The sequence below is a fragment of the Oncorhynchus kisutch genome, linkage group LG26 (genome assembly GCF_002021735.2).
Source record: "Oncorhynchus kisutch isolate 150728-3 linkage group LG26, Okis_V2, whole genome shotgun sequence".
In the NCBI taxonomy this organism is placed as follows: domain Eukaryota; kingdom Metazoa; phylum Chordata; class Actinopteri; order Salmoniformes; family Salmonidae; genus Oncorhynchus; species Oncorhynchus kisutch.
The window spans coordinates 26,321,121-26,340,900 of NC_034199.2; the positions used below are offsets into that span (position 1 = coordinate 26,321,121).

The 19,780-nt window shown below is 43.5% G+C and overlaps 1 protein-coding gene across 1 annotated transcript; it reads right to left on the bottom strand.

Moving 5' to 3' along the window:
* Positions 1–1,001: 1,001 nt before the first annotated feature.
* LOC109871162 (centromere protein J) lies at positions 1,002–16,173 on the bottom strand. The gene is made up of 18 exons (XM_020461991.2): positions 15,829–16,173; positions 14,848–15,293; positions 14,581–14,707; positions 14,246–14,452; positions 13,994–14,165; positions 13,754–13,859; positions 12,881–13,573; positions 8,662–9,505; positions 8,418–8,547; positions 7,746–7,911; positions 7,404–7,673; positions 7,187–7,268; positions 5,277–5,422; positions 5,002–5,085; positions 4,689–4,829; positions 4,478–4,562; positions 4,243–4,363; positions 1,002–4,052 (listed from the first exon to the last, which is right to left on the bottom strand). The coding sequence occupies exons 2-18, from the start codon at positions 15,271–15,273 to the stop codon at positions 3,860–3,862; spliced, it is 3,993 nt and encodes a 1,330-aa protein (XP_020317580.1). The 5' UTR covers positions 15,274–15,293; positions 15,829–16,173; the 3' UTR covers positions 1,002–3,859.
* Between the last annotated feature and the right edge of the window lie 3,607 nt (positions 16,174–19,780).

Below are 19,780 nucleotides of genomic sequence, written 5' to 3' on the forward strand. Positions count from 1 at the left end.
TCTCTCTGCCGCTGAGCTGGTCTGGTGTCTCGGTTATCAAAGCGGATAATCCTGGAAATGTGAACGTTTTCCAGAGACATTGTTGCGCAGAAAAGTTCTCTGCATCCCACGGGAATCTGTGGATTTCCCATTGGATCTGAAAACACAAGCTGGATAATAAGGATAAGGATAATAACCCCAAAGTATGCATGTAAATTATTTTGGTCCGTCTCGCTCCAAAAACACACTTCCCTCCAAATTAGTGCAGTCCAGAATGATTTTCTGGATGGTGTCTTGGATGAACAGTTCAAAAGAAGACTGTCCTGCACATGGGTAACCGCCATCCGTCGGCCCTGGTTGCATCCTTATCAAATTGGCAGCCATGTGTAGTGGCTCATTCCTTGGACAAGACCATTCAATTTCCAAAAAATATTTACATCCATATTTATCCTGCTGATGGGCTGGTCCTGGGGCTGGCTGAGGGTCAATCGCATCTTCTTCCAACTCAGTCAGACTCCAAATTGAGAGACATGATCCTGAATCTACAAAGTGGAAGATGCTCCTTCCACACTAGCTTCTCTCTGCAAAAATGATTTCTTAGGCCCTCTGAGCAGAGAATTTGCCATACTGATTGATTGTGGTGAGTCACACATGCAAAGCTATTTTATTTGTGTCCCTCCCTGGCTGGGGTAGTGTATGGGGAAAATACAGATGTTTACATTTTTTTAAATAATGTGTTGTAATAACATTTCAGTTTTACTCACTACAAAGGGTAAGGAGTGTGAGACAGCATGAGACAGCACCTGTCGATGTTGAAACAGCAGGCCCAGGGAGGAGGAAGACGGAAGGCACAAAGCAAACTGGTTTCATTTTTACTTGTTTTCACCTACACCCACACTTATTACCCTTGGGTCCTGAACACACATGTAATAATGTGTAGGGGGGTGCACTCTGTGAAAATGTGTTCTTGTACATGTTCTTCACAGAAAATGAGCCAAGGCCAATAAGTCTCAGGTAGAATTGATTTTTTAAATCATTTATTTTAAACACTGAAAATGGATCCCACAGACCCGAACACCACACAAGGGTTAAGTGCACAAGGCTACATGTGTGAAAAAGTAACAAATAAAACAATCCCCCCTCAGTGTTACAGTATGTCAAGTTTAACACACAAGCAAAGCAATATCTTTGGGCTACAATGCTCATTATTACATTGTACACGTTCTGCCTGTGTTGGCATAATTGATCTCTTTCAGGCAGAGCGTACACCTGGCATCCACGTTATCGACAGAGGGAAAGTGTGGTGTTCCCGTCGCCTCTATTGGCATCCATCTTAAGCCAGGCCCAGCTACACTTGATCCCTGAATCCACTTATTTAAACCTCTACAGGATCGGTGGGTCCCCCACGGGATGGTTGAGCTAATGTTGGCTAATGCGATTAGCATGAGGTTGTAAGTAATGAGAATTTCCCAGGAGATATCTGATATTGGCTTAAATTCTTAATCTAACTGCACTGTCCAATTTACCATGCTATTGTTTGAGGAGAGTGCACAGTTATGAACATAAAATGATATTAATAAACCAATTAGGCACATTTGGAACATAATTACAATGGTTCATTGGATCAGTCTAAAACTGCACATACACTACAGCCATCGAGTGGCCAAAATCTAAATTGCACCCCCGGCTGGAATACGTTAAGGCCTTTCTCTTGCATTTCTTTGTATTATCTTTTACCAGATATAATGCGTTTTTTTTCTACATTCATTTCACATTTCCACAAACTTAAGTGTTTCCTTTCAAATGGTACCAAGAATGTATATCCTTGCTTCAGGTCCCGAGCTACAGGCAGTTAGATGTGGGTGTCGTTTTAGGCGAAAATTTAAATGTGGTGGATCCTTAGCAAGCAATGCCTCTTTCACCCAATTCTCATTCTGAAAAGTAACTACAGTGAAAACATTAGTTCATAGATAACTAACTAGTTAACATTTCACAGATTGCCAGGGTCCAGTGAGCAACTAACATTATAGCTTGAACGGCAAGGAGTCATATACCAGTTAATACTATATCTAATTGGTTCCTCGATAACGTTACCTCATCTGATGTAACATTACCCAGCTGTCTGACTTTGGACAGCAAATTTTTACACCATAAACTAAGTTTGATAATGTTGCTCAACATTTCTCTGGCCAGCTAACGGATAATTTGATCCAGCTACTGTAGCAAGATAACAATTCTTGTTCCACCACACTTGCTCCCTCACCTCAAACTTTCCAAATGTCTGTTTTTTGGTTACAGCTCAAGTATGCTTCTTCACCAAATCAAAAACTGCCTTTCCACTCTCTTTCCAGAGCACGCGCTGATGCAGCAACTAGCAAGATGGTTGGCTCTTCAGTCTCGTGCTGCATTCTGTTATATGAACGATTGGATGGGCCCAGGCCTTGGATACAGACATTATTACACGCATCACTGGTTATCGTACAGCCATTAGTGACCCAAACGCGCATATTAGACAAGCTGTTGGGCTTCGCTGGTCTCAACCCAGTCAATGTTCTGGTCAGACACGTGGACTGCCCACACACACACACCTCACCGTGGACCCAATCTTCACTGGAGATTGGAGCATAAGTAAATCCCATTGATGTGCAAAAGTTTGAGTTACAGGAAGGAATAGGGTGGCTTTATTTCCTTCCACTTAATCTTTAGTCAGTTTTCACATACGAAACAAATATGCAAAAGTAACATCTTGCTTCATCTCCCCTGCGTCAGATCCCGGCCCATCTGTATAGATTTCCCTGTAAGGCCATCAAGGTGTGAGTGGCGGGCTTCAGACCCCTGCCTCTAACTGGAGAAGGAGCGCCTGTCCTACCGGCCAGAGTGGAGCATGAACCCTGCTGCACCGCATCCGTTACAGTGAGCAAGATCTGCCTTAGTTACCACCGTCATATCAGTGTATATCATAACAAGCTGGATTATTTGCATGCCCTGGCAACGGTGGTCTCTGTACAACCAGGGTGATGGCAGCAGCAGAAGTCTATGTATTGTGGTTATTCACCATATACCATTCAGCCAATTAGGTAATAGTGAGATCTTGGTGCAGTTAGTTATCTCAGCCAATCATCTCAATGAAGCAAGTGTAGTTTTCATGATAATGGTGTTGTCTCAGGCCACTGAGCTGGCTGTGTTCCTGTATGAGGATGCAGCTCTGGTCTACCTGCCTCTGGTGGAGAAAGGACTGGCTGGCACTACAGCAAAAGTCAAAATATGGGTTTTACACTCACTTAGGAGTGCTTTTCAAAGAAAGTTTAACATGTGAACACTGCTCAGTTTGCTAGCTTGAACAATGTCAAGTCTTTCTGTAGTCTGCGTATGAAATCCAGTATATCTCACTCCTCTCTCCTTTGACCTCGCCAGAGTTCTGAAGAACGTGTCCACATCACAGGCGTTTCCTGTTTGTTGTGCATTGAGATTTATGCTGCCAAAAAGATGAAGTACTTTGAAACATTTTATTTAAAGTTGAGTTTTTTTAGCAGAATGTGTAAAAAGGGCAGACCACTTTTCTAAATATTTTACATCTGAAATACTGTCTGTATGAAGGGTACAGAAGTATTAGTTTAGTTTTTAAACTGCTTCACTGTTTTACTCTTAAAAACAATACCCGAATGTACTCACTGATTTGATTAAACATTTATTTGACCAAAAAAAATACAATCAACTAAGAAAATAAATATGGATTAGACATTTTTTACAAGTCACTCATCACTACATTCAACTCAAACATACTAAAAACCTATGTCAAACAACTCTCACTCCAACATAAATGTTCAACTGTGCTTCAGCTTTAGTTCCCATGACGATACCTCATATTGCGTAAACAATCCTAGGGCCTGTTGTCCATGACAATGTTACCATCCTTGTCTTTAACCCTGAGGCGTCCGGTGGGGTAGCGGGTCTCCTGTCTGCCATCGGTATAGACTGTCTTCAACGTGCCATCTGGGTACTCCCTCCTCTTATAGTCTGCTGTGTGGATCTCCTTCTGGCCTGTGTTGAACTGGATCTCTTTACTGCCATCCCTGGAGGAGAACATGAGAACAGTGGTGAAAGATACAAGACAGAAAAGAAAAAAAACTTAAACCACTGACTTCACGAAAGGGGCAAAGATTGGGCACTCCTCATCAAGAGCTTTTATCTGATCAGATGCATGCTAGAGTCTGTAGGTGACGTATAGATATATAGACAGAGGTGTGAGCTCTGTGGACTTACAAGTTAACTTGTATGATGGTCCCGTCAGTGAGGACACTCTCCTCCCTCCCATCTGGATAGAGGTTCTTGACTGTCTGGTCAGGGAATGTGATCTCCTTCCGGCCATCAGGGAAATGCTTCTCTGCAGAAAGAAATGAGGACTTACACACGTTTAAAGCAGCACAGTGACGAAGGGGATAATTTACGTTTAATAGTAAAATAACATTACTGTCAAATAAATGCAATCAAGTCTCACCAGTCTGGTTGTTGGGGAACTGCAGAACCTCGATGCCGTCAGGATAGGTGGTGTGAGTGGTCTGGGCATCCGCATAGTAGTAGATCTGTAAGAGGACTATATTAGTTGAGACACTTACACATATATCTGGGATTCATGCAAGTCTAATATCCCATTAACACCACTGAATATGAAAGGTGTTGCCAGGGAAGGGTCACTGTCAATGACTCACCACTCTCTGGTCAGCCATGACCTGCTTGATGTCCCCGTTGAAGAAGGTGACTTTGACTGTCAGTCCGTCCGCTGACACCTCCTTCCTGGTCCCATTGGGAAAGATGATGAGTCTCCCTCCACAGGCCAGAACCCTCTCCATCTGAGACAATAACACATACCCGAGTCAATGGAAAGCACTTTGAGCTCCTGGAAAAGCACTATAAAATCCAAAAATACAATCTATTAGCGAGACAATAACGGCTTTGAGTGACAAACTGAATTCTGAAGTATTTTCACAGAATTTCCTCCCAATCCTTCTCGTCCCCCCTCACCTTTCCATCAGAGTGGGTGAGGACATCTTGACCTGGCTCTTGTTGCTCTTTGACCTCTGTCTCAGTCTGCAGACCTCGAGCTCTCTGTGTGTAAAGCCAGACAGTCTACATTGAGACACCGCAGCATACCTCAACAACAAAGGTGGTGTATACACACAGATCCTATTAAATTACTAATAGAGTTCTAATATGTAATTATATGGGTGTATAGCAGTGTTGAGCCATGTCATGGCAGTGCTTTCATTAAATAATCAGACTCCAGTGATTTAACTCACAGGGGACAGGTTGTTTAAGTGGTCGTGGCTCTGTGCTGGGTGGTGGCTCCTGGTCAAAGATTCTGGTCTATCCTCTGAGCTGTAACTGTGAGCGGGGCTGGGTGCTGGTGTAGGGCCTGACCTCTTCAGGATGCCCCTGATACCTCCTGTTAAACAGACAATGTAGAACAATATCTCGACCTATAACTAAATACAAAATATTTACCTCCCTTTGTTGAATCCATAGTAAATCTCATGATCAGTCCATATTCAGGGATGCAAACTGGTGAGGGCCAAAAAGGTGACACTTTTTTCTTGTTGTACTGAAACATGCAAAAAAATCCCTGCTTGCGGGAAATGCAGGTTTTACCTAATTGAACAAAGAATATGATCTACATGATCAGCCTGTGTGTAAAATAGTGGTTAATGTGAACCTAACTCACTGCTAAAAAATGTAAGAAGCATTCCAATGTTATTTGTTGCCTAGACTTTACTGCAAATGACACTCAAGTCTTGAGAAAAAAACAATACACTAGTATTGCTGTTAGCCATGACAGCCTTTATAATAGAATACTTGTGACCACACACACACATCTAAATATTGCACTTAAGTAGAAATAGAACGAAAACAGGCATTCTATTTTTGCTCTATTATAGTGGGCATTACAGTCGACATCGATCAAGCGCGCAAGGCTACAGGTGTGCAAAAATAACATTCACTGAGTAAAAAAATGTACTAATCCCCTCTCACTCACAAGTGTTACTGTCAAGTTCAACACAACAAAAGCAATATCTTTGGGCTACACTGCACATTACTACATTGTACACTTTCTGCCAGTGGACATCTGTTCCACAATGTGCCAGTAGAGCATGATACCCTTTGTTGGCATAATTGATCTCTTTCAGGCAGAGAGTACACCTGGCATACCCCTTTTTATCCACTGTGTTAAGAAAGAGGGAAAGTGTGTGGCATTTCTTTCACCTCTATAGTGGCATCCAGCTTAAACCAGGCCCAACTCTAGCTACACTTAACTGTTTAACAATCAATGCCTCATTTTCACTTAATTCTGTCATTCTGAAAATTAACTTAGTGTTCTGTAGAGGGAAAATAGTTCACAGTAGTTAGTTCGTTAGCTAGTTAGCATTTCACACAGATTGCCAGCAAGCAACTACCGCATTATAACTTGAGGAACGGCAGGGAGTTGTACAACGTTGCCAGTTAACCATATAGCAAATTGGTTACGTTAGGTTACTAATGTTTGCTCATCTGATGTTGTGACATTAGCTAGCAAACGTTAGTGGTCTAACTTTATTAACCAGCTAATTTTCACCCCAAACTCAATTATTTGATCAGTTAAGTTGGCTAATGTTGCTCAACATTTCTCTGGCAAGCTATAACGGATAATTTGATGCAGCTAGCAAGACACTTAACAATACTTGTTCCACCACACTTTCTCCATCACCACAAACCAAATGCCAGTTATCGGTTACAGCTCATTAAGTACGCTTAGGTCGTTCATCACCTTCTCACCTACCTCCGTGGTCAGGCTTCTCACCTACCTCTTCGTTAATGTACAGGGGACGCGCTACTGTAAATTAACTGGCAAACTGCCTTTCCATGCCTCTTTCCAGAGCGCGCGCGCACTGATGCTGTAACTAGCAAATTGGTTGTCCTTTCTCTCTTCAGTCACGTGCTGCATTCTGTTATGTGAAAGGTTGGCTGAGCATTGGATACAGCCAGTATTGCTCAAAACGCGCATCACTCGTTCGGATACAGCCAATAGTCATCCAAAGCCCCCCCCCCACCCCACACACACAAACTGTTGTCATCGGACCTACAGGAATGTCACCTATTTTGGATTCAAAATGGCTCAATTTCGCAGAAAGGTGACTAGTTTGCATCCCTGATAATGCAGCTACCTTCCTTGTACCTTGAGTGGTGGTGCTGTGTCCTGATGGGCTGCCTTTAGAGATGCTGCTCTGTGGTTGGCTCCTCACCATGTCAGGAGGACTCTGAACAAACAAATACACACTGCGTTAGGGTTGTTATCCTGAGTTCGGCACAGGACAGAGAATTTAACCACCGCCAGAACACAGACAAACTGGAAAAATCACAAGAAAGTGGTAGTAGTGAATCTGTAAACTCACTGCCAATTTGAGGCACCTGGCTTCAAGAGCAATGTAACTGTCCAACGGCCTGGGTCCCTCCCTCCTGTCGTTCTCTCTTTCGCTGTCTGTCCCAATCTTCCTCCAGGTGCTGAGGCGTAGTTTCTCCATGGTGCGGACCTCGTCTTTCAGGTTGCTGTTGTCTGAGTTCAGGGAGTCTATCTGCTGCCGGAGACGGTTATGTGTGGTGGACCAGCGGCTCTCTCTCCGCTTCAACTCCTCCTGCAGGAAACTCAGCTGCTTCTTCAGGGCCTGAGGGCGACAGGGCAGGGTTAATGGTGGTTATAAGACCTCTTCAAAATAAAGGGGGAAAGTGTCTCTCACCTGTATCTCGTCACGCTCCCTCTTGTCTGGTATGGCTCTGGCGGCAGAGGCATGCCTCTCAAACACCTTGCGTTCCTTCTGCAGCTTCTTGGTCTCCTCCCTCTTGAACTCCTCAAACTTGGCCAGCTCCTCAGCCTTGCGCTGCTCAAACTCTGCACACTCTTTCCTGGAATAGAGACAAAATCTGTTTGTCAGACACTTTTATACCCTAGATGAATCCATTTAATATAAATTGTGTAACAATGCTTTGTATAGAACCATAGATGGGTGGGTTGTTTAGCAACAAAACGCAGAAAAGAAACGAGGTTGGCTAAAGCCCTATTTGGACAGGATTACTTTTACTGGCGGTCGGATAATGTAATTATGTGCACAAGCAAAAAAACACCACTCCAAATCTTTCCTCTCCAAATGTTCATTGAAAACGTAAATACATTTGCACAATGAGTCTCAAATACATCGTTACATTTGTTAGTTGGTTAGCTAGCTAGCTATTTGTTCTTGCAAAAAGAGTCAAAGCACCTCAAAACAAGATATTGTATCAATAACAAGATGCATAAAACCACACAGCGTTCTGCCTCTGCGATGTGTGCGCATTGTTTTTGTGAAGTTGTCAGGCAATCCGTCTATTGAGGGAAACCCTGCCCATTCCAGTTCAGACTAAATGCTTGTTACCGGAGTTTCTCCTGGTTCTTTTCGTTCTCCTGTCTGAGTCTGGCCAAGGCAGCATTCTCTGTCCTGAAACGTTCAATCTCCAGCTCCAGCTCCACCAGCCTCTCCCTCAGCTGCCTGGACTGCTGCTGGCCTGACCACACACAATACAAAATAGCTTTATGCTGGTGCTACCAACTATAGAGAAAAAGTCAGAGCCCTGCTGTTGACGTACTCCATTGAGTTAAGAGTGTATGCACTGTCTCACCTGATCCGTCCTCAGTCTTTCTAGGTTCTGGTGGAGAAGGGGCCTGGGTTTTGGGCTTTAGCGAAGGGAACAGCCTGGCCATGAGCTGGGAAGCGGGAGGAGGATCTGGCTCTTGGTTGGCTGCTGTGATAACAGACATCCTCTCCAGCTCCATCCCTTTGGCCACAGCCACCTTTCTCTTCAGTGTCCTCTCTGAGGGTGAAATGTCATTCACTGTTGCTGTGGAAGTGTGTCGGTTTCCTGTTGCAGCGCCTCTTGTTCTGCTGTCGTCCTCAACGATGCTGCCAGCCTCCTCCAGGTCGTTCCAGGTGTCATCATCATCAAACACCAACAGACCCTCGTGGTCCCCATTTTCTCTGTCCTCCAAAAGGGTGGAGTCGTCAAGGTCACTCTGCCCGCCCTCCTCTGCCTGGCTTGAGCCTCCCTCTCTGTCCTGATATGACCTCTTGTCGTATGGAGGGTTGGATGCAGGGAGCAGGTTTTCCCAGAGGTTGCTGGAAACTGTAGTCTGGTATGACGGTCGAGCTACTTCCTCCCGATCCCCGAATTCAGAGCTGCTGCGGAACAAGATGTCAGAGATTTCCTCATGTTTGCCGTCGCTCACTTCATCTTCTTCCTCCTCATCAGTGGCTTTGCTGTTTTCCCTCATTACCCTCTTTGCCCTCACAGTAGATACTCCTGGTGATTCAGATGAGCTGGTCCCTGTGCCTTGGCCACTTCTACTGGTGCCCCGGCTGTGAACCCCTTTAGGCAGCGAGGGGGATTTGATGGGCGTGGAGGAGAGGCGTCGCGGACGGCTCCCCCTGCTGCCCTGAAGGGGATGTTGCTGGTCCAGCTGCAGCACCTGTAGGTTTACATTTAAATGTATTAAGCAACAGTGTAGCCTAAATACTCTGAGGCCGGTTCAGTGTTTCCACTGCAATTATTTTGCACGGCAAAATCGTTGACACCACACAAAAAAAATATCTGCCGAGGCGCACTTTGAAGATGCTAGAACAGTCCATATTTCAAATGTAAAAAAATATATACACTTTTTTACTTTTCCTCTGAAAACAAAACAAGTAATTTATAGAAAAGTATTCTATTATGGTGTCGGATTTTATCTATTTATCTAGTTGGCTTGTTGTGGGTTATATGCGAGATAACTATTTATCTCGTGGCGCATTCATCTTGTAATTGCCATAGGGAGGGAAACAGCAACAATCAAAAACTAAGGTTTTATTGGCATTTTTCTAAAAGAGAGTGAACCATTTTAAACCCAGAGTTTTTAGCAGTGGCATGGTTATGCATGTTACCTCTACGCAATTAGCAGTGAGTCCATAGGGGAGACTGGAGCTAAATGTAACACCGGTGAAACAGATAATATTTTTAGTTGAGCAAGAGTAGTGGCAACAAGGGGGAGAAATGGTGATATGAAGTTTGAGAAGTCCAGGCAGGGGACATATTACACCAGGTGGCAAGTTATCTCAACAGGTATAAAACTACATTATATACACTGTGTTTATGCATGTTTTTGGGGACATATAATTCATCAATAGGATAATAATTAGTTGAAAGATCACATTTGGGATCTGGCTAATGATTAGCCCAATAGGAAAATGCAGATAGGCAACCCCATGCTTCAGCCTATTTATTTTCACTTTGCGGCATCTGTTGAGCTACAGGTACATGTTTTTTGCTAATGGCATACCTGATAACATGGACCATGCATAGGCTATATACATATATACACATGGCCCAATATGCTAAAATAATTCAACACAATTTTACAAATGTGTTATTGGGCTCATTCTGGAGGTGGAAATGTATATTTTAGGTGTCAGTTAGCATACTTTTACTTTCATTTTGGCGTAGAATGCCCCCCTCCCCTCAACAACCTACAATTTTTTCCAGAGGAAACACTGGGCCAGTTTTAGGTACACTACCTTGTTTCACAGAAATGGTTTGCTCCTACAGACAGTGAGTCACATGGTTTGCTATATAATATAAAGAAGTCTGACAGGCAGAGGCATTCAGTTACTGTTCAATTTAACTTTAGAATGGGCAAAACGAGTGACATAAGCAACTTTGAGCGTGGTATGATCATCGGTGCCAGGCGTGCCAGTTCCAGTATCTCACAAACATCCGGCCTCCTGGGCAATTCACGCACAACAGTGTCTAGGGATTACAGAGAATGGTGCGACAAATAAAACATCAGTCAGCGGCATTCCTGTGGATGAAAACAGCTTGTTGATGAGAGGTCGAATGAGAATGGCAAGAAACGTGCACGCTAACAGGTGGGCCACAAACAGGCAAATAACGGCGCAGTACAACAGTGTGCAGAACGGCATCTCGGAACACACAACTCGTTGGTCCTTGTCATGGATGGGCTATTGCAGCAGATGACCACACCGGGTTCCACTCCTATCAGCTAAAAACAAGAAGCAGCTCCAGTAGGCACGAGATAACAAACACTGGACAATTGAAGAGTGGAAAACATTGCCAGTCCGTTGAATCATGCTGATGGCTGAATCACGATTTGGTGTAAGCAGCATGAGTCCATGGCCCCATCCTGCCTGGTGTCAACTAGAGGTCGACCTATTATAACTTTTCAACGCCGATAGCGATTATTGGAGGACCCAAAAAAGCTGATACCGATTAATTGGCAGATATATATATATATTTGTAACAATGACAATTACAACAATACTGAATGAACAATGAACACGTATTCTAACCTAATACATAAATAAAATCAATTTACTCTCAAATAAATAATGAAACATGTTTAATTTTGTTTAAGTAATGCAAAAACAAAGTGTTGGAGAAGTAAAAGTGCAATATGTGCCATGTAAAAAAGCTAACGTTTAAGTTCCTTGCTCAGAACATGAGAACATATGAAAGCTGGTGGTTCCTTTTAACACGAGTCTTCAATATTCCCAGGTAAGAAGTTTTAGGTTGTAGCTATTTTAGGACCATTTCTCTCTATACCATTTGTATTTCATATACCTTTGACTATTGGATGTTCTAATAGATACTTTAGTATTGCCAGCCTAGTTGATAGACTTGAAGTCATAAACAGTGCATTGCTTGAAGCACAGCGAAGAGCTGCTGGCAAACGCAGTAAAGTGCTGTTTGAATGAATACGAGCAGGCTTATGAGCCTGCTGCTGCCTACCACCGCTCAGTCAGACTGCTCTATCAAATCATAGGCTTAATTATAATATAATAACACAAATATGAGCCTTAGGTCATTAATATGGTTAAATCCAGAAACTATCATTTCGAAAACATTTATTATTTCCGTGAAATACGGAACCGTTCCGTATTTTATCTAACAGGTGGCATCCATAAGTCTAAATATTGCTGTTACATTGCACAACCTTCAATGTTAAGTCATAATTACGTAAAGTTCTGGCAAATTAGTTCGCAACGAGCCAGGTGGCCCAAACTGTTGCATACACCCTGACTCTGTGTGCAACGAACTCAAGAGAAGTGACACAATTTCCCTAGTTAAAATAAATTCATGTTAGCAGGCAATATTAACTAAATATGCAGGTTTAAAAATATATACTTGTGTATTGATTTTAAGAAAGGCTTGTTTATGTTTAGGTACACATTGGTGCAACGACAGTGCTTTTTTTCACGAATGCGCTTGTTAAATCACCCGTTTGGCGAAGTAGGCTGTGATTCAATGATAAATGAACAGGCACCACATCGATTATATGCAACGCAGGACAAGCTAGATAAACTAGTAATATCATCAACCATGTGTAATTAACTAGTGATTATGTTAAGAATGATTTTTTTATAAGACATGTTTAATGCTAGCTAGCACCTTATCTTGGCTCCTTGCTGCACTCGCATAACAGGTAGTCAGCCTGCCACGCAGTCTCCTCGTGGAGTGCAATGTAATCGGCCATGATCGGTGTCCAAAAATGCTGATTACCAATTGTTATGAAAACTTGAAATCGGCCCTAATTAATCGGCCATTCCGATTAATCAGTCGACCTCTAGTGTCAACAGTACAGGCTGGTGGTGTAATGGTGTGGGGGATGTTTTCCTGGCACACATTAGGTCCCTTGATACCAATTGAGCAACGTTTCCAAGAATTCAGCCTGTTCTGGAGGCACGGTGGGGTCCGCCCAGTACCTAAAACTGGCCACTGAGTGCATGTGAAACATACATAAAATGTTATGCAATTCATTATAAAAAAAGACAGGTAAAAAAGCATCACAAACCTTCATGACAAAGGATGAGTTGGAGGAGAAGGAGAGTTCCTCGGCTGCCTGCTCCAGCAGCTCAAACTCCCCCAGCTCCACACTCTCCTTCTGACGATCACAGTCCCAGTGCTGCAGCTTCTCCTGGAATGACAGCTCAAAGGAATACTCCGGAACACCTGATTTTCCCTCTGCTGCTCCATCCGGTCTCGATGGACCACTTCCATTCCTCTGCAGTTCTCCAGTCCTCTCCTCAAGGCCAAACTGTTTAGTTACAGCTGCAGGAGTTCTACTCACAGGTTGAGAAGTCCCGCCCACCTTGTTACTAATCACCTCCCTTGGCCTTAGACAGTTAGTCATCTCAATGTTCTGTCTCTGATGACTGCCCAGGACCCTGGGCCCCACTGCGGCCAGCTTGTCTGTCTTGCCCTCTGGTCTGACACTGTCCAGAAGAGGTGAGTACGGGTCTCTTGGTCTGTTCTCCTTGTTGAGCACAGCAGTCTTGCGCTGTACGGGGGGGCGCTGACTGACCTTCTGGGTGGGCTCTGAGGTCCAACGGGTGCTGACCTTGGCCTGGGGATCTTTTTGGGGTCCCCCTTTGTTGGGCATAGGGGCTTTGCTTCGGTTGGTGAATCTGGAGAGGCCCTCCCCTCGCCTCAGGAAGGCTCTCTTGGTATTAGCTCTCGGACTGGCTCCCTCAGCTGCCTCTGGGCTCTGTTGGAGAGACAGCTTAGCATTAGCAATGTTCCATGCAAAACAAAGGGAATGGTGCTGCAGCTCCAAAGACCACCATACCTTAATCAAACTCAACTTGTCATTTGGTTGAGCTACCATTTTATTTGATCTACAGCCCATTTTTAGTGTAGTGTAGCAAAAATAGGGTTGGTCTCTGACCTGCTGCTGCTGGGTGGTCTTCAGTCTCTGTTCCTCCAGTCTCAGCTGTTCCTCCAGGAGTGCCTCAAACGTCTTCTTCTGCCCCCCTATCCCTGGTTTAATGGGTCTGGAGATGACCATAGACACGGGAGCACACAGCCAAATCAATGATTTGTATTCTGTGCTGTCAGTTAACTGAGAATAGTGAAATAAATCATGCTTAGACATTTCATATTCTCAAATATGAAGTTAAACATGTACCTGTCCTGTGAATCTAGTTCACAGTCATCTCCTCTGTATGCTTTGTAGTCTTCAGTCATGGAGGGAGCAGAATGGGAAGATAATGTGACTTCCTCATCCTCATCACCACCCCTATCATCAGCATCCCCATTCAGCTGATGACATTTGTGTGGATTGCTCCATGCTTCTGTCCCTGTTTGAGTACAACAGAGGTTAAGTCAATCATGTAAAAGCCCCTTTAAATGCGTTTCGGCACCGAAGCACTTTTCCTACCCAGTGTTTGGTCCTTTTCCTGCTCCTGGCCCCTTGGAGGCTGCCGGAATGTAGGCCCCCGTCTCCAGAGCTGGGAAGACGCAGGCCCTTGTGGGGGGCCTATAGGGAAACTCTTGGCTGCTGGGGGTCTGTGAGAGAGGGGGTAGCCCCCCAATAGAGTGTTCTCTCCCCAGTCTGCTCCCGTCAACTTGGAGATCTCTATGTAATCTGTGAGAAATCACACAGGTCGTCTAAATCAGGGGTGTCAAATTCAATAACTGGAGCTACCTGCTCCATACAGCCTGCTGAGCAATAACATGGCAATAACACAGTGAGTGGAGTGTGTTTTTCAGTACCTGCTCCATCCTGCTGAGCCACATGCACCATGCCCAGTAATCTTTGTTGCTCCTCCTGGAGACTGACAAGTTCCTCTAGCTGGTGGGCTTTCAGCTGCTCCTGCATGTGCTGCTGCCACTGCCTCAGCTGTAACACAGCACATACAGTACCCATAAGCACCGCTACAACATTAGACGTAGGCCTACCTATCTGGAAGTGACAAGCCATTCCAAACAGTCATCACGATCTCAAATATTTTATGAAGCCATTCAATACTGGTTTCTTACCCGTTCGAGTTTGAGCATTAGGGGTAGGTCCTGAGACTGATCTACAAACTTCTCCATACTGTCCATCTCTCCAGGTAATGTCAACCCTTGAGACGCCACTGTCTGCAGTCCAGCAAATTGTCTGTCAGACAAAGTCCTATCCACTGGTAGCTGATTCTGTTTGCTCAATTCTGTCCCGGACTCAGCATCATGGACGAGGGAACTGATACTCAGGCAACTGCTGCTACTGGAGACCGGGAGGGGAACAAACTGAGAGGCGAAGGAGTCATTCACATCCCGGGATCTCCAGACAGAGCTGTGTCGAAGAGACTCAGCCAGGTCCGGGGAGGGGTTCAGGATAACCCCGGCACAGGAGCTGCTCGTCATCCATCGGTCAAGGAACTTTGTTTGGGACTGCTGATCCTGCAACCCAGCTGGAGATGACATGACTTGCTCTCCAGACAGGGCTAATCCGAGATTAGAGCAGATTTTAGAGACAGGTCAAGAGTAAAACAGTGTGACCCATTCAGCATGCCAGATCAAGTGCCTGGTTACCTAATTTAGCTAATTATACCACGTCACAGTGTGGTTATGCTTTGCCTACAGAAAGTTACAGTTTAAAAGGACAGTTGTTAGCAACAGTTTAATACCTGTACTGTAGTTTGCTAACAGTGCATTTCCACATCATGACAATTTACAGAGTAACGTTAGTCGCAAGAAGCTGTACATCCCTGAATAGTAAAGTACCTGTAACTAGCTAGTAATATGACATATTGTCAAATAATGACATATAGTTTATAGTGTTAAACTACTCAAAAACAGCTTCGTTAGCAGGCAAATGTTACCGGTCATTGTATTGACAACGCCTTGGTTTGGCTAACTAACGTTAACTAGTTGCAAACTAGCAATCTTGCAACAAAGTTTTACCTTTGCAGGAGAGTAAGACAAAAGTTGTGCTTTGATATTATAATGATAGACACATAGCTAACATACATGACGTACCTTGTTTACAGACAACGAATTTACGTATTCAATTTATTTTCAGTGTTTGAAGACAACAAATGGGAGATTCGAAGTATACCGCCATCCCAAAACAAAGCCCGCGAGGGAGAAAAATAGGACAAGTTGCATTTTGGGTAATGTAGTACATGGCGTTGAAATCCAAGACCAGGAAGTGGTTTTCAAACAATTGCCATTCGTCAATAGGGCATTTCGAGACGTTCAAATGCATTTCTGGAGGATGTACTGGAGTCCCAACTAGCGGTCCAAACACTTAAAAGACCCTCAGCCCTCAAACTACGTGGACACTTCTGATGACGTACCATGACGTCTGACGAGTATACGCTTGCATGGCAAGGGGCGAGGGAGAAAGGAATTAATTTTATATGGACCGCCCTTACCCGGAAATGTGTCACTCGTTCATCCCGTGATGATTGTGTTTTCAGCCTATTTTTTTCCTGCTGCTCTTCCTTCTGTGTGTTTTGCGCCACAGACTCTGGGTCAGTTGTATCTGTCTTAATAACCTGCCGTTCTCTTTGTATCTAATTCAAAGACACTGGATCAGTCAGAGCAGCAGGGGGATGGGATCTCCCTCTCCCTGGAGGAGCATCTCAATGCCCTGTGCCTCCTCCGATCCCTCGGCCCGACCCCAAAGCAACTGTGTACTCAACTGGAGTAGATTCTCCTCCGATCTTTTCCAGGACAACCACGAGAGCACCAAAGTGATGTCAACCGCCCTCTACACCCAGTCTGTCATGGAAAGAGCAGGTGTTCTTAATATTTTGTATACTCTTGTATGTTTTACATATATTGGATTTGCAAAAAGTCCGATGAAATTTTAACCCCAGGATTATGTCATCATGGTAACCAATTTTCAACAGAGAAACCTTGTATAAAATATGTAGAATTTCAAGGTTTTACTGCAAACCTACAAAGCATTACATGGACTTGCTCCTACCTGTCTCTCTGAGTTGGTGCTGCCTTAAGTACCTACACTACCGTTCAAAAGTTAGGGGTCAGTTAGAAATGTCCTTATTTTTTAAAGAAAAGCACCTTTTTGTCCATTAAAATAACATCAAATTGATCAGAAAATATATCAGCAACCATCACTCCTTTGTTCCAATGGCACATTGTGTTACCTAATCCAAGTTTATCATTTTAAAAGGCTAATTGATCATTTGAAAACCCTTTTGCAATTATGTTAGCACAGCTGAAAACAGAGCTGTTGCTCTGATTAAAGAAGCAATTAAACTGGCCTTCTTTAGACTCAAGTATCTGGAGCATCAGCATTTGTGGGTTCGATTACAGGCTCAAAATGGCCAGAAACAAAGACCTTTCTTCTGAAACTCGTCAGTCTATTCTTGTTCTGATAAATTAAGGCTATTTCATGCAAGAAATTGAGAAGAAACTGAAGATCTCATACAACGCTGTGTACTACTCCCTTCACAGAACAGTGCAAACTGGCTCTAACCAGAATAGAAAGAGGGGTGTGAGGCCCCGGTGCACAACTGAGTAAGAGGACTAGTACATTAGTGTTTTCACACGTCAACAGTGAAGAGGCAACTTCTAGGCAGAGTTCCTCTGTCTAGTGTCTATGTTCTTTTGCCCATCTTAATATTTTATTTTTATTGGCCAGTCTGAGATATGGCTTTTTCTTTGTAACTCTGCCTAGAAGGCCAGCATCCCGGAGTTGCCTCTTCACTTTTGACGTTAAGACTGTTGTTTTGCGGGTATTAAGTGTATGTTGTGTAGTACGATGTTAGTAGCCCATGTGCCTCACCCTGGTAATTTGGTCTATATGCCCCGCTTAATTTTGCCTACTGTTCTGAGTTGGTGGTGGGCATGTAGCCTATAACCTGTTTTAGAGAAATGTAATCATTGTATATTGTAAGAGCTTTCATTGTCAGCTTATATGCCCCCTTTATTTATCCTACGGTTCTGACTTGGTGTACAGGGAGAACACTGTAAGAATGGCCCATGTTCTGATTTCTGTGTCCCTATACATTTCAGAAGTACTAAACAAATTGTTATATTGACTACGTCCGTCCTAGGTCGCTTATTAATATGTACATTGAAATTACGAATGGCCTCTTATCCGCTTGTCGTCCCCTTATGCCATAGTTTGTGCATCTCAATTGTCATTAGAAACCGTGTTTGTTTAAGCAAGTCAGCCATATCAGCTATGTTTTTTTTAAAGGCAGTAAATGAGGCTGAATGAACTGTTTTGCCGCCAGACAAGGCTCCGCTGATAGCCAGGTGTAGCAGTGGTAAGCTGTTGGGACAAATTTATGTAGGCCCTAACAGTTTGTGGGCACTGTTTGTCACCGTTATAGTGCAATTACTGTATTGTTTAGTGTAGTGTTGTGTTGTGTTGTGGCTTTGCTGGCATGCATACATATTTTGTTGCCCCACCAAGATTTACATGCTAAAATTGCCACTGGTCACATGCAAGAGCCAGTAATGGTCAGTCACATGAATGAAGCAAACGTTAATGATGAATGAATTATGAATAAGCTAAATCATGCAATTATATCTGTATTTAATAAATCTAACGGGACTGCCCTGAAAGAGCTCCTGATTGACATGTGCACTTGGTGTATTGACTTGGTTGGAACCAGTCCAGTGTGCTAATAATAAATAATGATTAATATTCATATTTAATATTGACTTTGAGTGTCCCTGTGTAGAATTTCCACAACAATGGATTCACTGCTATCAAAGTCATTTCAAAGAGTAGGTTTATCAGAGCAAATGAAGCATAACCATATTTTATGAATTATATACAGTTCATTCAGAAAGTATTCATACCTCTTGACTGTTGAAGGAGAATGGGAGAAACTACCCCAAATACAGGTTTGCCTGAATTCAATATATTTTTGTTGTGTTGAAGAAGAATGGGAGAAACTCCCCCAAATACAGGTGTGCCTGAATTCAATATATTTTTTCTCACCCATCTACAGTACACACAAATATCCCATAATGACAAACTGAAAACATGATTTTAAACATTTTTGAAAATGTATTGAGAATGAAATATAGAAATATCTCATTTATACGGAACAAAAATATAAATGCAACATGTAAAGTGTTGGTCCCATGTTTCATGTGCTGAAGTAAAATGTCCCTGAAATGTTCCATACATACAAAAAGCTTATCTCATTTTGTGCACATTTTTTTTTTACATCCTATAGTGAGCATTTTTCCTTTGCCAAGATAATCCATCCATCTGACAGGTGTGGCATATAAAGAAGCCGATTAAACAGAATGATCATTACACAGGTGCACCTTGTGCTGGGGACAATAAAAGGCCACTCTAAAATGAGCAATTTTGTCACACAACACCACGCCACAGATGTCACAAGTTTTGAGGATTCGCACAATTGGCATGTTGACTGCAGGAATGTCCACCAGATCTGTTGCTAGTAAATTTCATGTTCATTTCTTTACCAATGTCGTTTTAGAGAATTTGGCAGTACGTCTAACTGGCCTCACAATCGTAGACCACGCGTAACCACGCCAGCCCAGGACCTCCACATCCGGCTTCTTCACCTGCGGGATCGTCTGAGACTATGGGTTTGTACAACCAAAGAATTTCTGCACATACTGTCAGAAACCGTCTCTGGGAACATCTTCTGCGTGATCGTTGTCCTCAGCAGGGTCTTGACCTGACTGCAGTTCAGCGTCGTAAGCAACTTCAGTGGGCCAAGGCTCACCTTCGATGGCCACTGGCACGCTGAATAAGTCTGCTCTTCACGGAGGAATCCTAATTTCAACTGTACTGAGCAGATGGCAGACAACGTGTATGGTGTTGTGTGAGCAAGCGTTTTACTGATGTCAACGTTGTGAACAGAGTGCCCCATGGTGGCGGTGGGGTTATGGTATGGGCAGGCATATGTTACAGACAATGAACACAATTGCATTTTATTGATGGCAATTTGAATGCACAAAGACACCG